General features: G+C 44.5%; 1 protein-coding gene across 1 annotated transcript in view; it reads left to right on the forward strand.

The window, feature by feature from the left end:
* The first annotated feature begins 668 nt into the window (after positions 1-668).
* LOC308466153 (transient receptor potential cation channel subfamily V member 6-like) overlaps positions 669-13,205 on the forward strand; it is a 35,794-nt gene continuing 23,257 nt past the window's right edge. The window contains exon 1 of the mRNA XM_080986760.1: positions 669-865. Coding sequence (XP_080842886.1) covers positions 708-865 — 158 coding nt within the window. The 5' untranslated portion in view covers positions 669-707. The remainder of the gene's footprint in view (positions 866-13,205) is intronic.

Genomic DNA, 13,205 nt, shown 5'->3' on the forward strand with positions numbered 1-13,205 from the left:
GTTGGCCAGCGCCCCAAAATCCATCATCTTCAGTTGTTGTTTTTCCTTTAAAATTTATACCTAAATCCAGCACTGGGTGCGTCCCCACCGCCTGCTGTTCGAGAGGCATCATTCCTGATGGATGACGGCGCCCTCCAGATCTGCCCGGGGGTTCTTGAGGCAGCCCAAGCCCTTGCAACTGCCCTCAAGACTGGCCAGCCGGCCGGCCGGCAACTCCTCGGCCCAGTGCCCGCCCCTTCCCCGCTTCCTCCTCCTCCGCCTGCTATATCTTACCTTGGCCCTCAAGCGGGTTCCCGCCGCCCTTTTCCCGCCCCAAAAGCGCGCAGGTGCTGTCCGGAGTCTCGCCGGGAAACTTGACGCGCGCTCGCTAATGCCGAAGGAGAAGACGGCACCAGACGCTGCCTCCTCTTCGCCGGCTCGACGCCTCCGAGGTGCTCCCTGAGTGAGGGGAGTCCTTTCTGTGGAGGTCGGCGCGACGGGCCTCCCCCAACCCCGCGCGCCCACGGCTTCCCTTCGGCTCCTTTTTGCCTCAAGAGAGGCGCGCACCGTCGCGGCGCCCGAGGGCAAAGTGAGTGGGCAAAAGAAGGCAAGACTCCCCGGCGCCGGATTCCTCTGAGGCGGCAGCGGCTCGTGCGGTGCGGCGGCTGCTTGTTTTTTTATTCTTTGTGGCGCTGCCAAAGGAGAAGGAAGGAAGGAAGGAAGGAGCCATGGGGGTTCCCGTGCCTGGAGAGAACGGCCTCTTGGGCGCTTTCTGGAAGAGGCTGCGGCGCACCTGCAGACCCGGCGGCGGCGGCGGCGGCGGCGGCCCGGGAGGCAGCGGCGGGCGGCGGAGCGCCGACGAGATACACCTGCTGCAACAGAAGAAGTAAGTGAGCGCGGGCGGCGGGCGACCTGCAGTCGATATTCCTGCCTAGCAAGGGAGGGAAGGGGCGGCCGGGGCCGCTGCATCGCCTCGGAAGAAACGCGAACCCCTTTCCCGGGCGCAGCTAAGTTGGCGCCCTGCAGCTAGAAAGCTAGCGCAGCAGGGCATGGGGAGGGCTGCGACATGTTTCAGGCATTCGAGTGGTGTTTGTTTGCTGTACCTCCCTCAGGATTCTGCCGTCGCCTTTTGCATTTTGGAAATAGACTGCACTTCTAAGGGGGCATGTGAATTGTAATGGCATGTTTCTCTTCCTCCCCAAAGCTTTCACCACAGAGGTGGCTGTCCTTCCCTTGGTACTTGGGGAGGCTGCATCGCTGGGAGCAAATGGGAAGTATCTGTCTCCCCCAGTGCAAATCGGTGTGGGGTGTCTGGTCCAGAGAGGAATGCAGCAGGTTTAAAACCCATTTCCCCACATGTCCCAGTCTGGGTTGCATCTTGCATGTGCCTTTTACGTTCTGTGTAAATGCCGTTGAGACTAGGGTTTGTATCAGTCTGGTTTTGCTCTTCTCCCCTCTTCAGGAAAAAGTGTGTGTGTGTATTGGAGGAATGTATTTCTAGATACAGATATCCCTCTTGGATAAAGAATTAATGATTAAATGGCAAAAACAAGAAAAGAAGAAAGAGACAATCCCGTTCATTTTAATACCATTTTTTAAAAAAATATTTCATAAAATTAATACACCGCTTAGAATCATGGAATTGTGGAGTTGGAATGCACCAGAAGGGTCATCTAGTCCAACCCACTGCAATGCAGGAATCTTTTTGCCCACCGTGGGGATTAAGAGAGATTAAGATTCTCACGCTCTACTGACCGAGCTGTTTTGCTAGCTTGATGGTAAAAAAACCACATCAAAGTAGTTTACAAAAAGAATGAAGCGATAAAATTTGGTAAAACCAGTTAAGAACAACTACTTAAACGTTTTAAAATTAAAAATGGCAATAAACTAAAAACAAAACACATCAACATTCTAGATATCTGGGTAGGCTGGTCTAAACAAATGTTTTTAGTACCCATAACATTGTGGATACATTCATACTTCATACTAACCATATTCATGTTATCAATTATCAGCACAAATATAATGATAATGCACATTTCCCAAAGTCTGATAGACTCACAGAATTGTGGAGTTGGAAAGGGACCATGAGTGTCATCCAACAAACTCCTTGCAGTGCAGGAATCATTTGCCCAACACGGGGCTCAAAACCATGACACTGAGATTTAGTGTCTCATGTTGTACTGACTGAGCTATCCCAGGGGATAATAAATTGACCTAATTTTTGCCATGTACCATACGTAGTATTTGGACCCACTTAATAAACTTCATTTAATAGAATCTGTTGTGTTGCATTGAATACATAGGTTATTGAGTTGGGCAGAGACACAGGTGTTCTTGACAAATAGTTATTGTTGGGGGGGGGGGGAATCTGAAGATTCCCGTCCCCTTACAGTCCTCCCTTGTCTGGCCTCAGGAGAAAAGCAGTGCTTCACAGATTATACTGCACAGCATTCCTTAGATGGAAGTCAGCTCACTCATGTACTTGTAACACAATCAGTTCTCACACCAAATATAACTGCCTGAGGGGTTTTGTTTTTTGTGTCTCCTGTGCATTGCCTGAGGTCCTTAATCTCCTGTGCATTGCAGTCATTTGCTGGCTGGCACTGGCTTCTGGAAGAGGCTGCATTACTGCACCGATCATAACAGTTTCTCTTTGAAAACAACAACTTAATGACCTAAGAAAGTTTGCTCTTACAAGAGATCTGGTTGTGCTTGTTACAGAAGAGCTGTTTCCAACTCAAAACACATTTTATTCTATGGATAACAAGTTATGGGTTGGTGGAAAGGATGCAGCACTTTCACGTTGCCTCTATGTATGTGTGGAAGCTGCATTTTCATGTACTAGCATCATTATGTGTTTGCGCCTACTTTGGAGGTTTAGCTTCTAAAAAGCTGGCGGGAGAGGATAGTAGCATGGCAATTCTTTCAATATAGAGTGATAAAGTTTTGGAAATGCATTCCCTCAAATCACTCCAAAAGGCAAAATAGAGACAATAATTTACTGGGAACAGCTATCAGAAAATTAGAGAATGCCCTAATCAATAGGGGCAACTAGAACATGTCTATTTTTCCTGCCTATTTTTTTTAAAGAGGCTGAGCGTTTAACAGAACCCGCTTCTCTTTCATCCCCCTTCAAATTAGTTATGTCTCATTCATAATTTCTTTACCCAACCAAGGGTGACCCGAGACTATGTTTGCACCTGAGACAGAATATCCAAATGCAAACCACCTCAATCCAGCAATATGCACCTGATCAAAACATATGTGTGTTGTTCCGAGTAGGTATGCAATTATTCAAGATGTTTCCTCTCAAGCATCTTCGTTGATCTGTTTTGGTACTCATAAACCATTCTGTTTTATCAAAGTGTAAGGACCACACATCCTCAAGGTGTCCTGAAAACTTGTTTGTAAAGAAGACTTGATTATTAATTCAATAGCTGTCCGTCTCATGCTGATGAAAATTGATTGCCTGAGGTTGCTTTTCGCACCTTCCTAAAAGGTTTTCATCATCATGTTTCAATAGGCCAAAGAGACATCAGCTTAATGGGGAAGGATGGGATGCAGATGTTGCTGGTTTTGTTCAGGACTGTGCAAAATATGAACTGATACTTCGCAGTGATGCCAGAGATTTCCTGTAAGAAAATGGTGAACAGCCTTGGCCTTCCTGTGAGAGTGTTTTTGCTTCCAATGCTAAGAGTGCATTTCTTAAGGGCATTTTCAAAGGCAAAGGCAGCCTTATCATGAGGCAAGCTGAAGAGGCTGTGTCAGGTTTTGGGTGTTATTAAGAGCAGTTGCGTTGGAGATAAATAGGTTTAGCTCATTACTAGGCTATTCTATTGCACAGCCTGTGCTCATTTCCATGAGGCTTTTGCAGGAGTACTGCCCACTGTATTTCACTCTCTTGAGTTACTGAAGGCTCAGAGTGCCATTTTGAGTAAACTCCTCTTTAGGGATGAAAATGGCTTGGTCTGGTCCTGTTCACAAGTGACACTAAAAGCACCTTGACGACTTATTTTATGCCTTGATGAGTGAATGTTCTTAACACAAAGATTGCAGCTAAGTTATTTTAGAACCTGAACTTAATGCCACCCCCCAATAGCTCCACATATTGCCTGTATTGACTCAAAAGCCGAGAGTGGTATAGCAATGGAGATATTGCAAGAAAGTGAAATGTACTCCTAAGAAATATTACTTCATCTGAATCACTCTAGAGAAAAATCTGAAGACCATTCCCAATCAACATGAGTGCCAGGGGAGGAGAGATTGTTATTAGCATCTTGGGTATCTGTTTCCCCAGATGTGCCTGGAATTGTGTTCTGCCAGAGACAGGATACAGGACTGAAGTAGTTTGAACCAGCAAGGAGGTTATTGTGTTCTCTATTTTTTGCGCTTGAGCTGTAGTATTGAAACCTATGATGTAAGTACATACATACAGTCTTTATTTCGGTCCAAAGAACCACAAAAAACATTTTCAAAAGCATAATAAAACAGAAATACAGGGAAAGGATTCCAAGGCAGTCACTATGTTTTATCCAGAGCATGTAGGTTTCTATTTCTTATTACTTTTGAGAGGAACTTAGCCACTGCCAGGGTAGTATAATTTGACATATCTCCAAGGAGGTACTTAAGGTAGAAGATTTCGGATTTTCCAGTTAAGTTTACCAATAGGGGTTTAATTAATTGATCCCTGGCTTGTTTGAACTGCTCACAGTGTAGTAGGATATGCTTCATAGAGTCAAGACCCTGAGAGCATAAGCAGATAAGGGATACCAGACAGTCTGCTGTTTAGTATTTCTGATGGAAATACATTTAGTCTGGCTTTGGTGAACAATTGGCAGTAGTTAGGTACAGACAGGGACGCAGGTGGCGCTGTGGGTTAAACCACAGAGCCTAGGACTTGCAGATCAGAAGGTCAGCGGTTCGAATCCCCGCGACGGGGTGAGCTCCCGTTGCTTGGTTCCTGCTCCTGCCAACCTAGCAGTTTGAAAGCACATCAAAGTGCAAGTAGATAAATAGGTACCACTCTGGCAGGAAGGTAAACGGCATTTCCGTGCGCTGCTCTGGTTCACCAGAAGCGGCTTAGTCATGCTGGCCACATGACCCGGAAGCTGTACGCCAGCTCCCTCGGCCAATAAAGCGAGATGAGCACCGCAACCCCAGAGTTGGTCACAACTGGACCTAATGGTCAGGGGTCCCTTTACCTTTATCTAGGTACAGACAGATAAATGAAATACAATGGTAACTGAAAATCATGGCTATAGCAGATTCCAGATGCAAATGGTCCACAGGTTACATAAGATCTAGAGTGAATATTGCTGTATGAAATATCCCATAACCTCTTCCTCAGGGATTTAAGGGAAATATTGTAGCCCAGATGATGTAAAAAGGATGGTGAAAGACCAATTGAGGAGGCTTTTTGGGCCATAGTTTTTGACCATGAGCTGATAGACTCCTCATTTAGATGAAAAAACAATCCCTTCCCCAGGCCAAATACTGAGATCTTTAGCCAGTGTTTCAAGGCAGCCCACCACGCTTTGGTGGAAAGTGGGCAGTCACCTGTTTCCAACAATAGAATTGAATTAGGGACACAGTTTGGAACCTGAAGTAGGGACCGAAGGAACTTAGCCTGGAACCCATCTAACTTAGGAAACAGACCATTGTACCAGACGTCTGAAGCATAAAGGAGTTGGGAAACAGATTTCGCTTTAAAGGCCCTTATGGCTGATGGAACATAGAGACCACCTTTTGTGAAAAATAAATGGAGTATAGCAAGTTTGCTCATCTCCGCCTTCTGACAGATAATCTGCCAGTGGCAATTCCAGGACTTTGTGTGGTGAAACAACAGCCCTAGTTACTGGAAGCATTTAGTCAGCTCTAGATTGTGGCCATTTGCAAGGAGAATATCTTTTCTCAAAAATGAAACTTTTTGATTTCTCATAGTTGATGGATAACCCGTTTACAGAACAGTAATCTGAGAACTTCATTTGCTGGTATTTCAAATCAGGTCTGGAACAAGAGAGGATGGCCGCATCATCTACATATAGCAAAAGAGGGGTCTTTCTGGTACCTCTTTTTTGGGAGATGACCATTTAGGTTCATTAGACTAAATCATTTAGGAAAAGGCTGTGGGTGCAAAAATACATCCCTGTCATCCTCCCCTAGCCATCTCAATACAACCTGAAAGTTGGTCCTGCAACCCACATCTAACCTGCAATTTGCTATCACTGTACAGAGCTTTAATAAGGAAGAAGAGTCAACGATGCAACTTATTTTTGCTTACAGGGTGGTGATGCCTATAATATTCTGTACCTCTTCAGTTTGCAGCTTGATTCCAACCATGTCAGCTCAGAAGTAAGTCTCACTCCATTCAAGGAGACTTATTCCTGATCATTATTTACGGCTGCTGTTTCTATGCAGGATATACCGTATTTTTCGCTTTATAAGATGCACCAGACTATAAGATGCACCTAGTTTTTGGAGGAGGAAAACAAGAAAAAATATATTCTGTGCAGCGATCCCTCTTGCTGTTCTGGCTTCTGGGATAGCTGTGGGAAGCCTCTTCAGGGCAGGGGGAGCGTTCCTCCTGCTGCCCTGAAGAGACTTCGCGTGGCTATCCCAGAAGCCAGAACAGCAAGAGGGATTGCTGCGCAGCGATCCCTCTTGCTGTTGTGGCTTCTGGGATAGATGCGCAGCCTGCATTTGCTCCATAAGACGCACACACATTTCCCCTTACTTTTTAGGAGGGAAAAAGTGAGTCTTATAGAGCAAAAAATACGGTAATTGTTTGTAATAGAAGTCTGTGGATGTTTAAAACAGTGTGACATAAGTCTAATACAGTGGTACCTCCGGTTGCGGACAGGATCTGTTCCGGAGCTCCGGTTGGATCCTGGGGTTTTCACAACCGGATGTGCCTTTTCTGCGCATGCACGCAGTGCAGTAGAGAGCTTCTGTGCATGCGCACGGTAAATCCCGGAAAAATACTTCTGGGTTTGCTGCGTGCGTATCCCAAAGGATCCGTAACCAGAGGTGCACGTAAGTAGAGGTAAAGGTAAAGGACCCCTGACAGTTAAGTCCAGTCGCGAACGACTCTGGGGTTGTGGTGCTCATTGTGCTTTACTAACTGAGGGAGCCAACGTTTGTCCGCAGACAGTTTTCCCGGGTCATGTGGCCAGTGTAACTAAGCCGCTTCTGGTGAAACCAGAGCAGCGCCCACTGTATAATTAAATGGCAGGATGATAAGTTAGTAGAATGGTCTGTATCCATTTATATTGTATGTGGGGGGATACCAATTTTGAATACACCCCTCCCCCCCAAAAAAACCCTACCTCCCTGCAAACAGCAGTCTAGCAGCAGAGTGAGAGATTCTAGCCGAGATCTTGCCTGTTTGTGCTGGTTTTTTATTTCCAGGAAATTTGAAAAACAGGGGAGGTTTAAAAAAATGTCATCATCATCATTTTTTTTTTCCGACTGTCAGTCAGAAAAAAAGTACATTTTGTCAATACACAGTTAAAAACATCCAGGAAGATTTTAAAACTTAGCCAACACTAAAATGGGCTAAACAGATAGCCCCATATCAATACAGTCAATTATAGTCTTGCAACGCTTAAAAGCTAAGAAGAGAAATTTGGCCACCAAGGAAGGTATAGCTCTAGTGGTGTTATTCAGCAAGTGTAAAACCTGGTTTTCTCCGGGTAGGAAGCTGAATTGACATAAGAGTGGGTCTATAAAATTTTGTCTAAGCTCTGCATAGGAAGGGCAAGTCAAGAGAATGTGTTCGGTGGACTCAACCACACCCATGGCACAATGACAGGTTCTTTGGGCGTATGGTACTCCCCTGTACCTTCCCCACAATATCGCAGAGTCAATGACATTTAATCTAGCCACTGTAAGAAGTCTACGGTATTCCACATAGTGGATTTCTGCAAGGTAGGGGGCTGGTATGGTCCGATAAATCTGGTCCCCTAGGAACATCCCTGGTTTTACCTGGGCTATGTCCTCTTGTCTGGCAATGTCACTCAGTCTCCGGGAGATCACAGCTCTAGCTTGATTGTACGTCATGGACTCAAAGTAAAGGAGAGACAATCCGCAGGATTGAACCTCGTTAATGACCTCCCTTTCCCACGATGATTGGAAATCGTCCCTCAATATCAAGGGGGCAATACCCACTGGTTTAAAACAAAGCTTGAGCCATAGCCAGAGCTTCGTCTTCAAGGCCACATACCGTAGAGTCATTCCTCCACTTGTAGGCTCAAGTGATAAGGCCCATCCTATCACCCCAGAATTCTTTCACCCCATTCTGCTGCATGTGTTGACCAGACTAAAGACATGAAACTATTAAATTAAATTTATATAGTATGTGCTGGAATGTGGGTTGCGTGGCTGGGAGTTTGGAATAAGCTCCCCAACACAAAGCCAAGAGCAGTCAATTCCATACATGTGGCAATAAAAAAATCATTGCACTCCTCAAAGTCTTATTCTCAGTTGCCTATCTTGGCAATGCCACGTATTTGTGTTAGTTTACAAGGATTTGGGGTGTGGTTGGTTCTCTTTAGTCTCACCCATATCTATTTTTTTTCCATTTGAAGAGTTTACAAAGCAATTAAAATAAAGATCCCTGTGATTTTTGTAAGCACAAAACCAACTGTTTTATGCTTTAGAGCAGGGTCATCCTGGTGATTTACAAAGGGATAGGGAGAACCTTTCATCTGTAAGCCGATGAATACAGTTTATCTCCCATTGTTAATTAGAAGTGGATAAAAACTGGTGACTGCTCTTGGTAATGCACGGTAGGTGTTTATTTTGTGGTAGCCTTTTGTCTGTGAAAGCAGGGGAAGGTAAATTAACATTGCTCAGTGGACAAGAGCTATGGACTTGAAAATACTGCAATCATGAATTAGCTGGTTCGGTTCACACGTAACACTAGCCCAAACCCCTGATTAGCATGCAAATGTGTGGGATACCCAGAGAGGAGACCATGGCTGCTTTGTTCCTCCCTGATGGTCTTGTTGCTGTGCTGTGCTAAGCTGTTGTTTGGCTTAGTTTGTCATCCAGACCTGGGCTCATGGCTTAACTCTCTCTTCTGACAAAGCAAGCTGTAACCAAGGGTCTGGTTCTGTGGTTTGCAACTGATGGCTTACCTAGATGAGTGAAACCTCAAGCCTGGGTTCCTGACTCCCATCAGCACCAACCAGTACAGCCAGTGGGAGCTTGGGAATCCCAACAAGTTCTGGAGAGCCACAGGTTCATCAGTTCCTGTTCTAAGTGATCTCCAGGGCCAAGACTGACCTCTTTCACCTTCAGTTTTCAAGATGTATTTATTGTTCCTCCCAGTTACTCTCTCCCATGTGAAAGGCATGTGCCTGGTTCACATGACTTGCGTGAGAGTGCGGACATGTGGAGAGGAGCTTGCAACCACTTTTCTCCTCTCCAAACATTTTCACTGCTATGCTGCTTCCAGCTAAACCAAGGTTTGGCTTAGTGTGTCCCGTAAACCAATCCACTGAGTCTGGAAGAACAATGCTGGCGAAAGGCAGTTAATTTTAGAATGAGGGAGAAATTAGCCGTATTCTGGCAACCACCATGCATTTCCACAGTACAGACTCACAAACACAGGCCCAGCTCACCATGTCTGAGAAAATAAAAAGTCAAGCATATATCTGAACCCAGGCTTGTGGTTTATCCCACTCCAGGCAAATGACAAGCTTCAGCCAAGGTTTAATCTAGGACAGGCATCCGCATCCTGCAGCCCTCCAGATGTTTTGGCCTACAACTCCCATGATACCTATCTAACAGGACCAGTGGTCAGGGATGATGGGAATTGTAGTCCAAAACATCTGGAAGTCCAAAGGTTGCGGATGCCTGATCTAGGCTTACCTCTCATGGTTTATCTGGGAGAGACAAAACCCAAGCCCACTGCTTGGGTTCCATGGCAGGAGCCCATCTATGGAATGTCATCTTTTAAGGAAGACCCAACGATCGCAGAGTTTCAGCCCACAAATGAATCATCGCTAGTTCTGTGTGTCATGTTATCTTCGGCTCACAGGTTTCCTTATGGGAAAGCAGGCCTTACGGGAGATCTAAACAGCCAAAACTTGCAGTTTAGGGACAACCCTGGTTTCTCAAATGTCCCCAAAGACTGCTTATCCTGCAGGCATTTCAAAAGCACCGTGAAAGTGAATAATAGGTCAATGATTATTAGCATCGCCATAAAACCTGAAATAAATAAATAAATGCCATTGTATTGATGAGTTACTAATTACAGAAACTGACAAGGGTTCCTGTTTGATGGCCAGCACCTTGCTGACTGGCAAAAATTCCTCTCCTCTTTCCCAGGGACACTCTCCAACCAGAATCACGTTGCTCCAGTTAGGCTTTTCATTCCAGACTGAAGCAGAAGGGTCTGCTCTGAGGCTTGCCTACTGGTTTACTTGTCCAGAATAAACCTGAAGCCGGAACCGCTTCATGTAGCATTTTGCAAATAGCTCTAGGAGATAGCCTGGTTTCGATCTACGTGTTATTTGGACAACTACATATCGAGACACAGGGCTGCCGCTGAAGATGGCATCTCCGCATTGAGTTGTCTTCTGAAATGTGTAGTAGCAACACTTAACTTTGTTGCCGATTCTCCTGCTTCCCAACATGAGCTGCCATTTATAGGGGCACAGAAACACACCGGATGATGTAGGAGGATGCAGATACCCTGTTCCTGAACAGAAGGGAGATGCTTGAAAACTCTCTTAAAGTAAATAAATGAACAAAGAAACCACAGAGCATCACCAGGCTCTGCCTTCCAAGACTTGGGGAACTTAGACGTTCCTTTTTCTGTACTGGCAAAGTGCAATTTATTTATTTATTTTGCTTTCTTGGTGGAAGAAACTGGTGTGGGCTTCATGTTAACAACACATCTGCTACCCCACTGTCAGGTTGTAGGTGCGGCTTAGGGAGCCATAACTGCACTGCTTGCCTATGATGTCGAAAGTTTGTTTTTTGCTTTTCTGATTTGTTTCACTTGGCTTTTGGCATTTGCAGACAAGTGATTTTAATTACTCCAGGAAGAGTGTTACGTTGTATAATAAAATCCTGGTTTACAGTTATTTATATGATGGTGCCAAAGAGTTTGTCTGGTCAGGTGCCAGGAAACTCAACAAGGAGCCATCTGATGCTTTTGAATATGCAGAGCAAGTCTTCCCTCAGTATATGTGGAAACTTTAAGATGGAACATCCCAATAGTTACTGTGTTGGTTCTGTTATGAACTGCAGAGCTTCTAACTCCACTGTTGACTTGGGGTCCTGGTTATTTTAACTGAGACACAATTCCCTCACCGTACCCCTATCAAGTAGTTGCTTAAAAATAATTAAAAAAAAGGTATTTGTTATGAACTATGATCCTTCAGGGTTGTGTCTTGTCTACTTTCCACTAATCCAAGTAATCCCTGTGATTTCCTCAAGATTTAAAATAATAATAATGCTTATTATTAGTGATGTACCCCCAAAACAAGGTGTGGCACGACACAAGTTATGATACAAGCCCTGCCCAGTGGGCTATCAGTCTATTTATTCAACAAAGAATGAAATACCTAAATACACAATATTCGAGCTACAATAGTAAATACTCCTGGAGGTTAGACCAATTGTCTGTTTAAATGTTTATACTCCTAAATTAATAAATCATAAAGTCGGAACAGATTTGCATAAATTTAGAACCAGATCAGAAGTTTTGTTGGTGTGTGGATTTTAATGCATTGATGGGTAGAAATAACGAACAATGAACAAATGCAGTCCTTTAGACAACGATGATGCAAATATTCTGGACATACAGTATATTCACAGGATAAGGTTATTAACAAATATGAGCAAATTCTCTGTTCTGTGATATGCACACATCTGTTACGTTGCCAATGTGGGGGGCTTCTGGGTAAAAAAACCCTCTTGTTTATCTCCAGATGGGGGTGGTGTAGTTGATTCTATCTTTGTTTCATGTAACATAATTTACATGTAAAAAATATTTTTGTTGTAAGTACTCTGAGGTATGTATTTTAATACATACTAGGAATGTATATTTTCCCTCAAAATAATATTTAAATGCCCCTCCCTTGAATATTCTATTTAAATGCATATTTTGCTAAGTTTGAATAACCATGAATTGCATTGCAACATTCAGCATAACACGAAACTTGGAATTTACCTTTTCTAAAGCCATATAAGGCCGAAGCTGATAAGATTTTCCTAGATTTCTTTTTTACTGTGAATTTCCTGTATCCAAACCCAGTCACTGTCCTTTACAATGCTATTGATGGAAAGCAAACACTAGTTATGTTGTTTTCTTGGATTTATTATCTATACTGATGCAGAAACTGTTGTAGCAACGGTTGTAGCATTCTGTTGCAACAAACCCTTCAAAGACTTTTTGGGAAAGTGAAAACGAGGATCACTTACTATTTTCTTTTTCTTTTCTCTTGCCTTGTAAAAGAATTGTACTTTTGTGGCTTTATTTGCCGCGATCGTTTTGTTGACTGGAAGAAAAATAGATGGTCATAGAATTGTAGAGTTGGAAGGGACCCTGAGGCTCACCTAGTCTAACCCCCTGCAATGCAGGAATATGCAGCTGTCCTATAATGGAATCAAACCTGAGACCTTGGTGTTATCAGCACCATGGTCTAACCAAGTGAGCTATCCACAAGTACTCATGCATCACCTTCAACAGACTTTCCCAAACAGTGGTCCACAGACCACCAGTGATCTGAGAGCTTCATTCAGGTGGTCTTTGGCATGTCTGTAAAAACAAACAAACCCAACAACCATTAAAAATCATGCAGCATCTAGCACGGTGCATTTCAATTATTACAACAGGCAGAAAAATCATGAAGTGGCCCACTAAGACCCTTAAGGGACGCAGGTGGCGCTGTGGGTTAAACCACAGAGCCTAGGACTTGCCGATCAGAAGGTCGGCGGTTCGAATCCCCGCGACGGGGTGAGCTCCCGTTGCTTGGTCCCTGCTCCTGCCAACCTACCTAGCAATTCGAAAGCACATTAAAGTGCAAGTAGATAAATAGGTACCGCTCCGGCGGGAAGGTAAACGGCGTTTCTGTGCGCTGCTCTGTTTGCTAGAAGTGGCTTAGTCATGCTGGCCACATGACCCGGAAGCTGTATGCCGGCTCCCTCGGCCAATAAAGTGAGATGAGTGCAGCAACCCCAGAGTCGGTCACGACTGGACCTAATGGTCA

This window comes from Podarcis pityusensis (assembly GCF_964106645.2).
Source record: "Podarcis pityusensis genome assembly, chromosome: 17".
Lineage (NCBI taxonomy): Eukaryota > Metazoa > Chordata > Lepidosauria > Squamata > Lacertidae > Podarcis > Podarcis pityusensis.